The sequence below is a fragment of the Apostichopus japonicus genome, chromosome 13 (assembly GCF_037975245.1).
Source record: "Apostichopus japonicus isolate 1M-3 chromosome 13, ASM3797524v1, whole genome shotgun sequence".
Classification (NCBI taxonomy): Eukaryota; Metazoa; Echinodermata; class Holothuroidea; order Aspidochirotida; family Stichopodidae; genus Apostichopus; species Apostichopus japonicus.
The window spans coordinates 12,232,252-12,248,284 of NC_092573.1; the positions used below are offsets into that span (position 1 = coordinate 12,232,252).

Consider the following 16,033-nt stretch of genomic DNA (forward strand, 5'->3'; position numbering starts at 1 on the left):
TCCTTATAGTTATGACTCCCCATGCTTTATTATGCTCTCAATATCTTTCTCAACTGCTTCCCGTATAGTACAATGTGAAATTAAGGTACAGTTTACATCGAAGAGGAGTTTGATCAATCAGTTTTGTCTCGTGCTTTCCTAAATTTGTTCTACCCAGAAAACATCGGTTAAAATTAGTTTTTGTATTTACCCTTCACATTCTCGTAACGTGTCTCTTCGGGTTGTTTTCAAGTTTAACACTAATATTGCACATCTCCACGTTTTATTTCTGTTCTAATCAAGGCAAAATGTCCGTTTCATCCTCAGTAGCCTCGTCCTCATTAACATTCTCTATTACTATACAACCACCACTACTTTCATTCCTCTTGTTGTCTTCGATATTAAAGCTGAAGACTCGCGCACAAAGAAGCTTCTGATGCCGGTAATCTGACCTAGTTTCGAATGAGGTGTAACAAAAGTGTTAGACACCACCAACGATCCCAGAAAGTACACACACAGCTTGCTACCGTCGGTAATTAGAAACTAGTGTACAGTCAAAACATGCAGCTACGGTCAATACCCACAACACAGTGTACATAGCAGCGATGGCCATCTCGGGTCTAGATAAAATATAACTAGGTATCACGTTTCATTAATGTCTGCATTTTGTAGCGACAAGAAAAAAACGGAAAGTTAACCGTTTTTTCAGACCAGCACGCTGAATTACCGACCTCCACAATCTGCCTGAGTGACTTTTCCGACCGGCACTTATTTTCGATAGGAACTCCAAAAAACAGCTCCATAGCCGGAGGGTCGAACGTACAGAAACAATCTGTTTGAGACTAGGGGAAATCCAGTTCATAACTGTTCAAAATATCCAACACATCACAGTGTCATACTTAGTAAAAATTACCAGAGTTCCGCATTCCAGACCAATGACTGTTTCCGTTTCCAACTCCCGATCGTACTTTTGATAGTTTCATTTATATCTATTTTTATCGCGCGAGACACAGGCACTATCCAGCTAGCTAGTACACATACGGCCGTTAACCTTCGAAGCGGGTGAATTTACATCATATTGCATTAGGCACGACCAGCGCACTCCGCCTCGTAGTGACTATACGTGACGGCTACACGAACTAGTCAGCCATGTGCACGGTGCATTGCTATTGCTTTTTAGTATACTTAATAGGCACCACCGGCTGGTCTGTACTCTGGTACTCCAGATATTTGTCCTAACTTTTTTCATTAATTATGAAAAATTCCAGACATGAGATCTCATTTCAAAGCTGTCTATATGTGGCTCAGAATACTCGGGAAGGGCCGTTTCCGGCCATCTGGGGGGTTTCCAAAACCCAAAATGTTCTTGTACGCTCCGCGCCAACCGATGGTGGCGCTCCGCTTAGATAGTCCTGCCGGCACTCAATCTACCCTGGGCAGAACCCTGATATATATATATATATATATATATATATATATATATATATATATATATATATATATATATATATATATATATATATATACATATATATATATATATATACTATATAAATATATATATGTACACTATAATACATGTATACATATATACATATACATGTATATGTACACTATATAAATATATATATGTATGTATATATATATATATATATATATATATATATATATATATATATGTATGTATGTATGTATGTAAATATGTGTATGAAGATCCCATTTATGTTCAGTACGAAATACTGTGATTAGTTATGATTGTATTCCCACAGTACCATTTTTAAAGGAATGAACCATCCATTTCAACACCATATATCTGTTTATGATCTACTAAGCCTGCAAGAAAAATTACCTAAGTATTATATTTCTGATTTATTGTTTGAAGCGAAAAGGACAAAGAAAAGTTTCGATTAAATTGTTATGCGGCTCTCAACCTCTCTTTAATCGTTATTTTGATGATCTATTGTTTGATCTATTCTTAATTTTCCACGTTACAGTAATACCGAAACTTGATATTTTCCTTTTGTATGTGAATAAGTCGTTAAAGGTTTTAAGTAACCATATAACTTGATCATGGTATCACAATTGGATAAAGTTACATCTGATGATCCATTTTACCATGAATATTTTGAGTGCCTCCACCAACGGAGAAATTATGGATAATGAACTGTACGAACTACAGTACGTCTTTAATAGCCATTTGTATAAATATATATATGTATATATATACATATACATATATATTTATATATATATATATTTATATATATATATATATATATATATATATATATATATATATATATAGGCTATAAATATATATATATATATATATATATATATATATATAACTATATACTATATAAATATATATATGTACACTATAATACATGTATACATATATACATATACATGTATATGTACACTATATAAATATATATACATATAAATATATATACATATTCTAGGCAATACATTTGTATTGCCTAGAATATCGAACTTGTAAATAATAACATGCAATACTGCAGTTTCCTCGACCAATTGACTGAGGGGCTTCACTAAGTGAGGCTGGTAGTATTCCCTTCCACAAAAATGATTTTACTTCGGGTTAGGGCCAATGTTGTCGAATCAATCTTGCAGTTGTATTGAAAAAATATCGACGTTCGTCGGGAAATAGTTGTGGGGAATATGCCAATGTGATGTTAAGCTATATTAATCATGGGTTTTATTGATTTATCAAATAAAGTCTTAAAGGTGTCTGAATTATGTCTACAAAGCATATCAGCAGTTAAGACGGGTTAATTAATTCCCTGAAAGAAATGTCAGTTACCATGAAATAGGCCAATTTAGTAAATGCAAAGATCATTTGATAATAGTTCTCTTCGTTTTTTTATATATATTATATTGGACATCGTTCGCAGACGTCTGCTTCACGTAAGGGTGCGATTGAACAGCTGTTCAATACCTATAGGTAAGAGTTGGAGGGGGTGGGGGAGGAAGCTCTAAAAGAGTCAGGGCAAAAAAATTGGCATGATTTAGAATTTTGTCCCAGAGGATTTGCAGATGCTGTATTGGACAATAAAAGGACATTTGACTTCAAAATTGCCGAATTTCACGGTTTTATCTCACAAAGTTGACTTTTTTTCCACTCTAAATTCAACGGATTATGAGGTTTACAAAAGTAAAACAATTAGCCATTTGATTGGCTGACACCTTTTTGGTTCTAATATGTATTCAGCTTAATGATCCATCAATGCTGTGGATTGCATTTCTGGCGAAGTTGCTGAAACACCCCTCCGTGCCCCCCCCCACCCCCTCGGCCCAACTTTAAAGAGATCTTTAGATCTTTTAAATTTGGATTCTTGTAAGAAGGCTAATTAAGATTAAATTAGGTTTAGTTTCGTTAATTTAACCGACTAATAGGTATGCTAAAAGAAGTTTACTGCTTCTTTGTGTTTATGTTTATTTTATTTGATGGTTTCTCTATTTAGATATCTTCGTTATTCATATACAACTGTAGTATACCTTAGGCCTATAAACACAAATCTAAATGAATCACCATGATTTTTCTAACTTTATGGCAAACATTACTAATGTACTCACTATATCGTTTACTAAGGCTTCTTGGATGAACGCCTAACAGGTGTTAAGATATAAACTCATGCATTTTATTTATTTCTTTATCTAATAATGTCCATTCAAAATATGACAGCGGTCAAAAGACGGGTTTAAGTGAATGTCCCGGGAAGGTGATTGTGATAGAATATGAAGCTCTTTGGATTGCCCTCTTGTTCTTAAATGCTTCAACAGGACCTTTTATGCCAAAATTGAGATGTTCATCCTCAAAATTCGAGGCCATATGTTAAAAAATTCAATGTTTAAACTCTAAAATATCGCGTTTTAACTCGAAACTTCCTGGTGTTATTTGCATCTCTAAACTTTGATATTTCATTTTTAACATTCTATTTATTTGTTTCTTGCCGAAATTTGTGACCTTCTTGACAAACTATGGACTAAAGATCGATATGGAGTCGTATAAGCGCCATTATATCGTAACGAAATATAAACTTGTCAATGTGAAGGAAATATACTGTTACGCCGTCGTACGAAATGCATGAGAAATAGACCTACCATTTTTCGTCTATTTCTTGCATTCATTAATTCTATCGACTAATTTCGATTTGTGTTCTTGTGTATACTATGTGGTAAAATTCCTTTTCAGAGGAACAGGGCAATGTCGTTGTAGAATTCACCTTCAAAGGAAAACTGAAGGATACCGTACACTTTCTTTTTACACTTCTATGATCGTAATATTCAAATTCATGACTTAAAATCATGAACATGAAAAGACTCCAAGACTATATAAATATATATATGTATATATATATATATATATATATATATATATATATATATATATATAAATATATATATATATATATATATATATATATATATATATATATATATATATATATATATATACGATTTTACTTCCTAGATATAGTTAAAAATTGAGAATTACATACTTTTTTATCCCATGTTTCACCGGAACCCATAACTGGCATCCGAGGAGGGGGGGGGGGGGTATCAACCTCCTGGCCACCATTCTCTCGACAGACCTGTATAACTTGTGTCCGCCAATATTTCGCTTGGGAGATATATTCCCATCTGACGGGTGTGTCATATATCAATTGAAAACTCTCAATCTCTCGTAAAGTATAACTCTATCGCTACAACTCCAGGACCCGGGGGTTGGATACAGTCCCCTGACCACTCCCTCTCGTTAAGGTTGGTTATTACCCTTGTTAATTCATGGCATCGACAAGCAATCCTCGTCAAACTTGCTAGTATTATACTGTTATTATTTATTAGTAGTCATGTTTTTCTTTCATTTTGAATAGTTTCTGTATAAATATTAACATTAATTAGGTAGCCCAAGCGGCACTAAAGTGGATATAGCCCTAAACACAAAGGTTTTCTCTTCTCCATCGTAGGTCGTTTTCTTGGTGAATGATTAAAGAAGATAGAGGAATGCGTGAGTGTGTACGTTACTGTTATATAGTCGCTTGCAAGTTTAGTTCAAGCTCGATATCGTCGGTTTCTGTGGTCCTAATTATTCGGGTTTTCAAGTCATATGTAGAGCTGTCTCCTTTACTGTCCGAGCCCAGGATGGGTGCTGCAAACCCCATTCGGGTCCTTCACAAAATGGAATCGAGTCTGGACTCGAGTGTCCTATCCAACACTGGTGTGTTTAGGGGTAGGGTAGAAGGGGCAAAAGTGGAAGAGATGGGAGGGTGGAATTTGTACTTGGGATTTACATCGCAGTTTTTAATTTATAACATATACAATATACGCAAAAGCCTGGTACTGTATACACATGACGCAAACTAAACATTTAAGGTGTTGCCGAGTATGTTATTTCGCAATTTGAGAAGGAAAAACTGAATGTGTTATAATTTTAATGAAAAGGTTGTGCACTATACTGACACTTTACCCGGGTTTTACCCCCCCCCCCAATCCCTCAAAAAAAAAACAAAAAAAAAAACAATAATACAGGTTTAAGGTATTTAGAAACCGCATTAAACACGGAGTTCCGATATTCAACATAGAGGATCGAACGACTGCGTCAAACCAATTTGATCCAGATCTAACTCGTAGATTTCTAGCAGGGCAGAAAACCAGGGTAAAACAACATCAAATTTGTAGTATAAACCTCACTTTGCTTAGGAAAATATCTCTGTATTTGCGTGTATAACGATCACCATGGATGCCATAATATATTATGCCATATTGGTAGTATAACAGGCCCCCCCCCCCCCCCACTCCCCCTTTTTTTTCCAGAGAAGACGGGGATATATATATTTATTGCTGATGCATTGTATGTAATTTCTAATGCTAATAGTCTCATTATAATGACTACATGGATTCGATCCGATTCTAGCGTAAACAAAGGGACATAATAGAAGTGTAGATTAGTCTCAAATTAATGTTTCTCCAATGTACCACCACAACCCTCTATATCACTATATCGATAGGACAATTAAACAAATTAGGATCGATTCTATTTCTAAATTCACAGCTTTATTTCACAGAACGCAGGAAAGAGCCATGTGTTAACTGCTACATCGTTCCAACGTCCAAAGTGTCCTGGTCCGTCCCAGAAATGAACAGCATCCTCACCATTACAGCAGTTATTTGGTTCGTGTGGTAGCCAGGCGTGAAAGTCAAATGGTGTGTTGTCGGTCCATTTGTAAGTTCCTTCGTGATGGACGTCGTTCAAGCCGATCCAGACGCCCGGGTATTCCGTGTTGGCTGTGTAAGTTATCTAAATAGAAAAAAGGAGATATGTACATCCACGACAGTATTAACATTTGAATATGCCCAGCTGCACAGAGTATAAACAAAACGAGGAAAGTGAGTTGATTACCGCCCCTTTCCGCGCTTTTTTTAAAATTAATTTTGTTTTTCTGGGTCTTAATATATATGTGTGGATCCAGGCAAGGTATGGAAGTGTACACATTCCCCAATCCCCCTCACAACCCCGTCCCTTCAACCCCCCCCCCCCACACACACACGCTCACACATAACTCAAATGCAGTCATTAACACAACGTCCATGCACGCTGTTTAGATCTAATTACCGACCAATTTAGTAGTCTTATAGTATGCCTCAAAATGCACAGTCAGTTTGACTATGAAATGGGTTTCTTTTCTCCAGGAGGAAGCCCTTAGATCTCCCTAATTGGGAGAGGGATTCAACGATCATAGAGCTTCACCTTCTCCTCCTCCTTTATGAAACCCTGGTCCCGCACTTGCTTACAAAAAAATGTCAATTTGTGAATATTTTTATTTTCTCCCTCAGCTCACATTATATATCTTCCCTTCTGTTGATAGTTAGGCGAAATAAGTAAAATTAATGGGATATGTGAGAACTTAGTTGATGCTCTACATTTTGATGTACCCCCAATCCCCAGAAAAATGCAACAACAATCGATCCATTTCGTAGAGACACCCCCCCCCATCCCATGCACTCCCCTCTTTGTCAACGCACGGTGCCCTTGGAAGTATAGACTAAAGTATACAACCACACAGGGATCATGTTTGATTCTTAAGTTTTAAAGAAGAAAAATATATATATATATATATTTTTTTAAGTTGACGGCTTCCGTGGGTCTGACTTCATAAACAAATGATTGAAAGGGAAAAAAATATATTATGGGGTATTATTTGCCATATAAAATTAATCTTAGTAATCTGTCGATTGTAGCTGTAAGTTTTGCTTTAGACGGGCAATTTACCAGCGTAAGCCCTGACGAGGGTTATGTATGAAAGGATCGCTGCACATGCATGTACTGCTGTCACTGCTAATATTATGAAATGCATCGCTCATTTTCTTTGACATATTAAAGACGCAACACTACAATGCCTCGAGCTAAAAATAATCTCAGTCACGTGAATGGTAGGAGATAGTACATTGCATAGCAAAATGCAAACTTTCTTCCAGTGGCGGTGCTACGAGATGGAGGGGGGGGGGCACGAGGGGTAAATTTTCCCCCTCAACCCTCCCCCAGTTTTCCCCAATCAGAGTTGCTATACTTATCCAAACTATACAGAACTAGGTTAATTGTTTGCATTAAATTTCTTCCAAATAATGATTCCAATTAATGAAACAAATGTCAACTGATATAGCACCATTTTGCGTCTAAGTCACTTCACTTGTAGAAAATTCCCAAAGAGAGGAAAACCCCTCCCCTTAGACCCCCACAACAGTGTTATATTTTCTCAGCCCCCCCCCCCCCCCGCGGGAAAAAAATATATATGCCTTTCCACAGTCGTATACGTATAATGGGCTACTTACATCTTCTGGTATGGGGTCCCTTGAATAGACCCAGTAATTGTAAAGAAAATCTTGCTCGTCCTGCGAATGCACTGAAGCAAGACGCGCAGTTGAGAAGCCGGCAGGCGTCAGCCTTTGGCACCATCCATTAGCATCATTCCAGTTGCACTCAGCTGAATGGTATCTAAAACATGTAGAAATTAAAAAAAAATACACATAAAAACAAAACAGAAACGAAGAGAACACCGGTAGCCTTTTCCGTTGCATTTGAATGGCTGAATATATGTCACCATTACGGTTATTAATTAACATAGTCCTGTATATGTCTGTTCGTTAGACTAAATGTGGTATGTATATATTGCAGTAGATCGCTCATTAACCGTTAACCAACATCATGTGTTAGTATCTGTTCCCTATATTGAAGAGACTCGAGATATCTCAAGAAATCTATAGATGTAATACCGTCCGTCATGAACACACTGTTACAGTCTCAAGGTAATTGGAGACTGGGGTTAAGTTAAGAGCGGAGCAAGTTGTTTTGATTTTCGTGCACAGATTCTATATCTTGGGTAACATTTCTTAACAAAATAAATACATTAAAGTATGTATAACAACACTACGCATAACATTTAAACCGGCATGTGCATTTGGGGATCCATTCTATATCCAACAATGTTAACATGACATGATATGAGAGTTCAAGAAAAGCTACATGATGATCGGATAACGGAACATTCATGTGACCTTAATTGCTATAATAGTTTCTGGATATTTTTCGGTGATTTCTTTTTATTGCTATACAAGAGATGGAAACAAATATGGACCTTCTTGATTTCCATTATACATCATCCAATGAAAAATATAAAAAATAAGTATGTATCACCATAAAAGAAAAAAATAGAGAGATAAAGAAAGAGAGAGCAGAACAAAAAAAAGTTTATTATTATGATATAGAATTATAATTATTTCGTGTCTTATATCAGACGCGTATCCAGGATTTTCTAACCCGGGGGGCGCGAATTACCATCTAAGCGGAGCGCCACCATCGGTTGGCGCGGAGCGTACAAGAAAATTTCTGGTTTTGATACCCCCCAGATCACCGGAAATGGCACTTCTCGGGCTTGAAAATGACCAACCAGATGTAGACTTTTGCCTGAGAACCAAGTATTTCCCCAAAGTTTTTTTTCCATCCATAACCTTTTTGAAGATTGTCACCAGTCACACATCATGTTCGACCTCATTGCATGTCCTATGGATCATTGCTTTTGTAGGTGATTCTACGTCACGGCCCACAATATCCGAAAGCCCCACTTTTCAAGGTTTTAAGCCCATTATTTGTTGAGAATTTGAAAATTCACATTTCTCGTGAGTAAGCTCACTTCAAAACATACCCATAATGTTGCACAAAATTCAATATATGGACAACCAATATAGAAAAACGTCCTTCAACCCCTAACAGACAGGTCAAAATTGCACGAGTAGAGGAAAGTATGATGAAGAATGTTGGTGAGGAAATTTTCTAAAATTCAGACACAGTTAATTTATTGGTGTATAAATATTAAAACCTCTTATAATGGCTATTATAAAACTTGGTTGAAGGAAATGAAAAATAGCAGATATTTCCGATATGAGGTATATCGAAACCGAACACTACACACATAGGCGTAGGTCCCGTAGGAGGCGGGGGCTGCAGCCCCCCCCCCCACCGCAACCAATTTTTTTCTGGCACCTACTGAAAGAAAAATAAATAGCAATGAATAGCTTAAAAATTATCTCCTTGGTAATTGAAATAAAGTTCTAAGCTTGGCCGACATTACTAAGTACTGTAAAAGAGAGTTTTGACATAAATGAATCTGTATGCTTTTTCTCCATCTACATAAGACATTTCGTTGTTAATATTAGCACCCGGCGGTATACTGTGCAACTTTCACGGACCGTAAGGTACACGATGCCATGCAATGTAACGATAAGTTGAACGCGCGCGCCAAAAAATTTTGGCTTTTTTTTCGGGCCTAGTCATTACAGCCCCCAAATCCAATTGGGCTCCTACGCCTTTGACTACACACATAGACAGTTTTTGAGGCTGTTCATCGTGGAACATGCATTTCAATGCTCACTGATATGATGTTATATCTGCTCTTTGCTTTACAAATTCGAACAGGTGTGTAGCGAGTAATTGCCAAGGGAAGGGCGAAGCCTGTAGGCGAACTATCTAGCGAAGCGCCACCATGAGTTGGCGCGAAGCGTACAATAAAAATTTTGGCAGAAAATGCCTCCCAGATCGCTGGAAATGACACTTCCCAGGCCTTGTAAGTTGCATCTAAGCACTGTCTATTTTGAAATTACTAGCAATGTCATAAAGAAAATTTGCTCGGGGGGGGGGCGGTCGCCCCCTTCCCGAAATGCGTCATGTTCCCCGACGACTCGGTCGAGTTCAAGACCAGCCACAGTTGGTTCCATATAGCACAATTGTTCAATTGTTTAAAGCGCTGATCCCTATTATGTTAACTATGACTGTTCCTCTTTCTCTTCCCGAGGTCTTGGCTATCTTCTACTCCCTCCTTTTCTCCTTTTTCTCTCTTTTTTCTTTTTCTTTTCCCATCCTTCCTCTCCTCCTTTTCTTTTTTCCCCCTCCTTTTCCCTTTTTTCTTCACTTTTGTTCTCTCCTCTTTTCCTTACCCGGGGGCGCGCGCCCCCAACGCCCCCCCCCCTGGATACGCACCTGTATATGTTCTGAAATGTATCAGGTAAAAAAAAACCCAATGTCTTAAACAACGGCCGGGAAACTATTTGGAAAGTTATATACAGATGAAAGGAGCAGGCTATAGGATTCACACGACAGACCTCATCATTACTAAAATCAGGGTCTGTGTTCTATGTAGCAATTAAGGCTTCTCGCTCCTTAAAATGCTCACGGTGGCAATCTCTATAGAAGATTTATCAGAGTATTATCCGAGTTGAAAGAATTAAGTTTTTCTTTAATTACCGTCCGGATAATCCCGTAAATGAGCTAACGATGCCATTGTCCTCGGCACGATCGACAGTTATACCTAAAAATACTACTTTTAAATACATTCTGTTTGTCCAACAAACTCTTTCGAGAATCGCAAGATACCTATCTACCACGTCGACCCAACCCCCCCCCCCCTTATGCGGTTCACTGTCGGGCATACTAGTACTCAACTTAAATCTACACGTACTTTATATCGTACGGCTGAATAGGTGCATAAGCTTATATAGTATACCCATGGGCGGCGATCCGTACTACCGAGTGGGGGGGGGGGGGATATGACCTTGTTGACTATCTAAGCGTAGCGCCACCATGAATTGGCGCGAAGCGTAGAAGAAAATTTGGGGATTTACAAACCCTCTAGATGGCCGGAAACGGCACTTCCCAAGGTTTCCAAGCGGCATATACCCAACTTTAAAATAGGGATATCATGTCCGAAATATCTCATAATCAGGATCCAAAATACTTTTTTTTTAATTTCGGGTGTTATTTTGGGAAAATTGCCCCTGTCAATCTTGTTTCAGGCGCTACGTTAGAATGTTCGAGAGCTCTTTTATATTATTCGACGAAGAAAATGGCCTCATGCAGGCTATTATAGGCCTATACACATGCAATACACAATTACACAGTTACATATCCTAGGTACCGATTGCTAGGGCATCCAGGTGAAACGTGTATTAAGCATTACCCTGGTAACATGAGATTCTCAGCTGTTCGAGGGAACATGTACGTATGTAGGCCTACTATAGGGCCTATATGAATACTATGAGGGTGCATATATGTACTATATCAATACCGTGATAAAGATAAAGACGGTTTATTTGAAAAGATCGCATGCACTGCGTTTATGGTAGGCGAGAAATGAAGCTAAAAAAGAGCCGTACATTCACGATGATGCATAAATGTAGGCATGAAAATATTCTTATCTCTGGCATTTGGTGGGGGGATATGGTGTATTACATCCGCTCCACCCATTTTCATGGAGGTATATATACCCCCACCCCCCCAGGATCGCCGCCCATGAGTATACCTTTCGATTCATTATGCAATTAATGTGTCACAAATAATCACCACGGAAGCGCAGACCCCACGTACCATTTGGTGGTCACTGCTACACCCCCTCCCCCTTCTAAAGTATACCATTTTCATCGTCAACAGAACATGATATAGGCTACCATGCACTCACACAGGCCACAAAGCAATATCAATTTATAATTATACATTGATCCGATCTTTTGTCATTGATCATCTTTCTCTTTAAATAAACTTGAACGAGCCCTGACTTGTATGGTTGTAACTCCATGTATATACTAGTAGGCCTATAACATCGAAAAGCAATCACGCAATATGCCTCAAAACAATAATAGCCTATAATTAATATATGTTTATAAAGTAAAATCGATGATACGGATTTCAAGGCGACCCTTATAGTCTGTTATAATATGGGTAAATTCACTGGCGTGCACAAATTTCAATGGTAGAGGGGGATCTAAAATCCCTCGACTGATGTAGGTATAGGGCTTTATGGAAAGCTCTATAAGTAGAATGGCTTCATAAGGTATAGTGAGTGTTGCTCTTGGGTCGTTGAAAATCCCATATTGGGGTTTTGGTTTCCCCCGGAAAGACTGGAAATACAGATATTCAAATGGTGCATGCTATAGGGCATATCTGTGGTGTGCTTTACATGAAATACTCTCGATTTTCTGTGTGAGGATGAATGGGGGGAGGGGGGGGGGGATGCTCACCGGAGCATTTGATCTAACTCTTGCCCGGCAGCATGTAAAAAAAAAATCCTCTGACTGAATCACTTTCGCGACTGACGGTGGAGACTGGAAGAAAAAACCTCTCCAGACACGGGATTTTCCTCTATTAGATTTTCCGAGGATGTGAATATCTTTACACCATTCGTAAAAAAGAAGTAAGTAAATGAATAAATAAATAACCTTACCTGTAACAGGATGATTTAAACCCTGTCCAATGAGGAGGGCAACCGCCAACATGGTGACCTTCTGATGTATTCAAGAGAACCCCACTAAATAGCACAAGTGTGGCTAAAACCAACGTCAAGGTAGTCATGATTGGTATAGATATATACCACCTCTACGGGAATGCTGCAACGAGGTAAATGAATCTGGAGGAATCATGTCAATTGGGTGCGCGCGTACCATGTATGGAGGGTCATGTGATGTGTTCCAGGGTGGTACTATACTGATATTTCTCTGTAGCAGTTCGAGAACAGTGTTAGTGACTTTGTGAAAGATTGGTCGGTTCGGACATGGGAACTAACGGCATAAGAAGGTACTGGTACTTCAGGCCTACGAAATAGTGCTAATATGCTAACGTTCAACCTTATTCTCTTGAATGAAGGCAGGCTTTCTACATAATCTTACTTATTAATACAGCTCTAGGGGCAAGCTTTGTCTCATATGGCCTAACGTTATTACTACACGCTATAAGTGAATGTAGAAATGGGAAATGTGGGGAAATGTTTAGTTCAGTGCAACCACGGAATTCTCCATGGAACAGAGCCTAATGCTGCTCGACGGGAATATAGATATCACGTTAGGCTACAGGCACGGTTATTGCTAGGTAACGGGTGTCGTCTGCTGCTCTAAGCACGCAAACGCATTTACGTACTAGTTGGGTGAAATCATCACGCGTAATAGGGAGAGTAGTATATTAGTACCACCCTGGAACACATCACATGACCCTCCATACATGGTACGCGCGTACGCGCGTATTTACTGTGTGATAGTTTCTCCAGATTCATTTACCTCGTTGGAATGCTGGCGTTAAAGTCGGTTAATTGTTAGGAAATGAACGAAGCTTAGAAAGATCAGCTTGATCAAAACAATAGCTTCGAATGTATGGAATCCAAGATGAGCCATACGTACTTTTAGAGATTGACTTTCACCAGACTTAAAAAAAAGTACGGATGATTATAAAATACGTGAAATCTTTTGCAAATAACCGTTTCGAGATTTCAGATTTTAATATGGCAGTTTGCATTAATTCTAACAACTCAACCCAAAATGATTTTTTACCCTCACATGGACAACAAAACATTTTTGGATAAAATTCAACATATTTGCTTGACAAATGCGTAATGCAATTTAAACTTGTTACTCAAGCTCAGGCCACAAGTCTTATTTTCTTCTTGAATTTTGTCAGTGCTGAATCTGATTAACTGACCAATGATGGTATGTGACTCAGACTGTGTGTGACGAAGACGTTGATGCATGGGGTCATTGGATACGATCGTGTAAAGCAACATATATTACAGTCTGAAGGAGGCTTCATGCAACATTTTGCAATTTTGCAATCATTACACATAGGCCATCAGCTGAAGCTCAAAATGTGGCTGTAAAATCAGTTTCGTTCCAGCAACACCGGGTCTAGATTTTTAATGCATTTTGGGGTAGTTTAATGCATCACAAACATTATATCAAAAGTTCTCCAAAAAATTTCCTGCAGTATTTTTGTAAGAAACCCTTGAAATTGGGTATGTTATGTAGACATTACGTGGTACGATGCTATGTATTAGGAACACATGTGCTAACGTTAGATTTGGTACAGTGGTGCATACATACCACTCTTTTCTTGTTAAATTACGACTGATATATTTTTTTTGTATAATAGTTGGGTCAGGGTTACAAGAATGGTGGAAGAGGATTCTGGTCTAAAGGTCAGTGAGGGTTGTTTTCAAGCATTACAAGTTGTGCCCCCCCCCCTCCATTTTCGCCAAAATGGTAAAAAATCACATTTTCAACTTTGAAATATGAAATACAATTTTTGCACATTATAACTTAAGGGTTTTAATTATAAAAATGTACCACTTTTAATAAACTCAGATATAATGCTTTGTAATAAATCAAATATTTTTAGATTTTCCCCCTATGTTATGAATGCATTTCGTCTGTGCATGTATGCGTAAATATACACATATAATGAAAAGTTCCTCTCCATAATTGTTACACTCCCCATCCAAACTGTTTTACAAATGCAACCCCCTCCCCCTCTACTTTACATGTAGCTAAATCCCTAGTTACAATGAGATGTACCAATGCCCCAAGACCAGTGAGCTATTTCTTTTGTATAAATCAATATATAAGTTGGCACACTAAGACGTCATGGCATATCGTAGATGTGAAATAAAGTTATAGTCGGTATATATCCTTTACCTTAGTACTCTTTCTACAATCTCCTGCAAAACTAGGTACTTTCTCCTTGTTATTGAAACGACATGTTTATAATTCGTATTCCTGCAAAAAGAGTTGTCAAGGGAGTTAACACATAAAAGAAAAGATCGACAAGGTTTCAGGACGCGGTATTTGCGTCATCGTCATCAGTAAATGTAGTTGTGAATATGCAAGAGGTAAAGCATGCCCATAACACCATCCTCCCCCCTCCCATCCCCTCTAAAAAAAAAGTGTGATTTGAAGAAAATGTGGATATTTATCAAAGTTGTCTGGTAGGTAGGGTAATCTACGTAAAACTACTAATAGCTAAAATGAATATATGAATAAGATCATGTTTACTGGTTCCTTTAAACTCTGGGGAACAAAATAATGACAACATGACTTTGAAAAAGTTAACCCTCTTCACAAACTTCAAACTTGATTAAAATTTCAGACTAAGATATCGAGATTTAACACCATCACAGTTCATCCTCCAAATCATCTTCCCCTGCATCAACAATCTCAACATCTTCTTGGAAGTTACTGCAATTTCTATATTTACATAGGTCTGTACACGGTAGTTGTGCATTCATTCAGGAACATCTTCCTTTAAGACATTTGCCGACTCTACAGCTACTGCTGACACACTGAAGCAAAACATCTGGGTCAGGTGGCTTCGTCATCCAAGTGATTATAAGGTCATCATTTTCAAGTTTACATCCATGTCCCTCTGGTGAGAGTGCATCAATCCTTGGCTGCAATGCCCTACTGTGAATAGCAGCCTGGTTGGTGCAGCGCTTAACATGCTGGATCAGAGCATCTTTTGTTGGTGGTAAACTCTGCTCTGAGGAGGAGATGAACAGAACACCTTGTACCATGAAATTGGATATTTTTGAGTCTCACATTTTATGATGGGGTACCAATATAATTACAATTCAGCTAGAAATATGTTGCAAATTTCTTTAATAATTTCAATGGAAAGATTAACCTGATATTGCATCTCAAAGTGTTTAGAGAATTTTTTAATTTT

The 16,033-nt window shown here is 38.0% G+C and overlaps 1 protein-coding gene and 1 long non-coding RNA gene across 3 annotated transcripts in view; both read right to left on the reverse strand.

The window, feature by feature from the left end:
* The window catches only part of LOC139978880 (uncharacterized), a 217,031-nt gene that overhangs the window by 199,333 nt on the left and 1,665 nt on the right, over positions 1-16,033 (reverse strand). Inside the window, exon 3 of one of the 2 annotated variants that reach the window (XR_011797037.1) lies at positions 14,157-15,842. This is a non-coding gene — a long non-coding RNA (uncharacterized lncRNA). Of the gene's footprint in view, positions 1-14,156; positions 15,848-16,033 lie in introns of both variants that reach the window. The other variant, XR_011797036.1, reaches the window with a different exon arrangement.
* On the reverse strand, positions 5,494-13,744 carry LOC139978875 (echinoidin-like). The gene is made up of 4 exons (XM_071989418.1): positions 13,606-13,744; positions 12,774-12,930; positions 7,837-7,999; positions 5,494-6,304 (listed from the first exon to the last, which is right to left on the reverse strand). The coding sequence occupies exons 2-4, from the start codon at positions 12,899-12,901 to the stop codon at positions 6,053-6,055; spliced, it is 543 nt and encodes a 180-aa protein (XP_071845519.1). The 5' UTR covers positions 12,902-12,930; positions 13,606-13,744; the 3' UTR covers positions 5,494-6,052.

Excerpts from the sequence above, each read along its gene's own strand:
- LOC139978875 (XM_071989418.1), bottom strand. The coding sequence starts at position 12,901 with ATGACTACCTTGACGTTGGTTTTAGCCACACTTGTGCTATTTAGTGGG. Across the intron at positions 8,000-12,773 it reads TTTAAATCATCCTGTTACAG|ATACCATTCAGCTGAGTGCA; the intron begins GTAAGGTTATTT and ends TACATGTTTTAG. Across the intron at positions 6,305-7,836 it reads GGGACCCCATACCAGAAGAT|ATAACTTACACAGCCAACAC; the intron begins GTAAGTAGCCCA and ends TTTTCTATTTAG.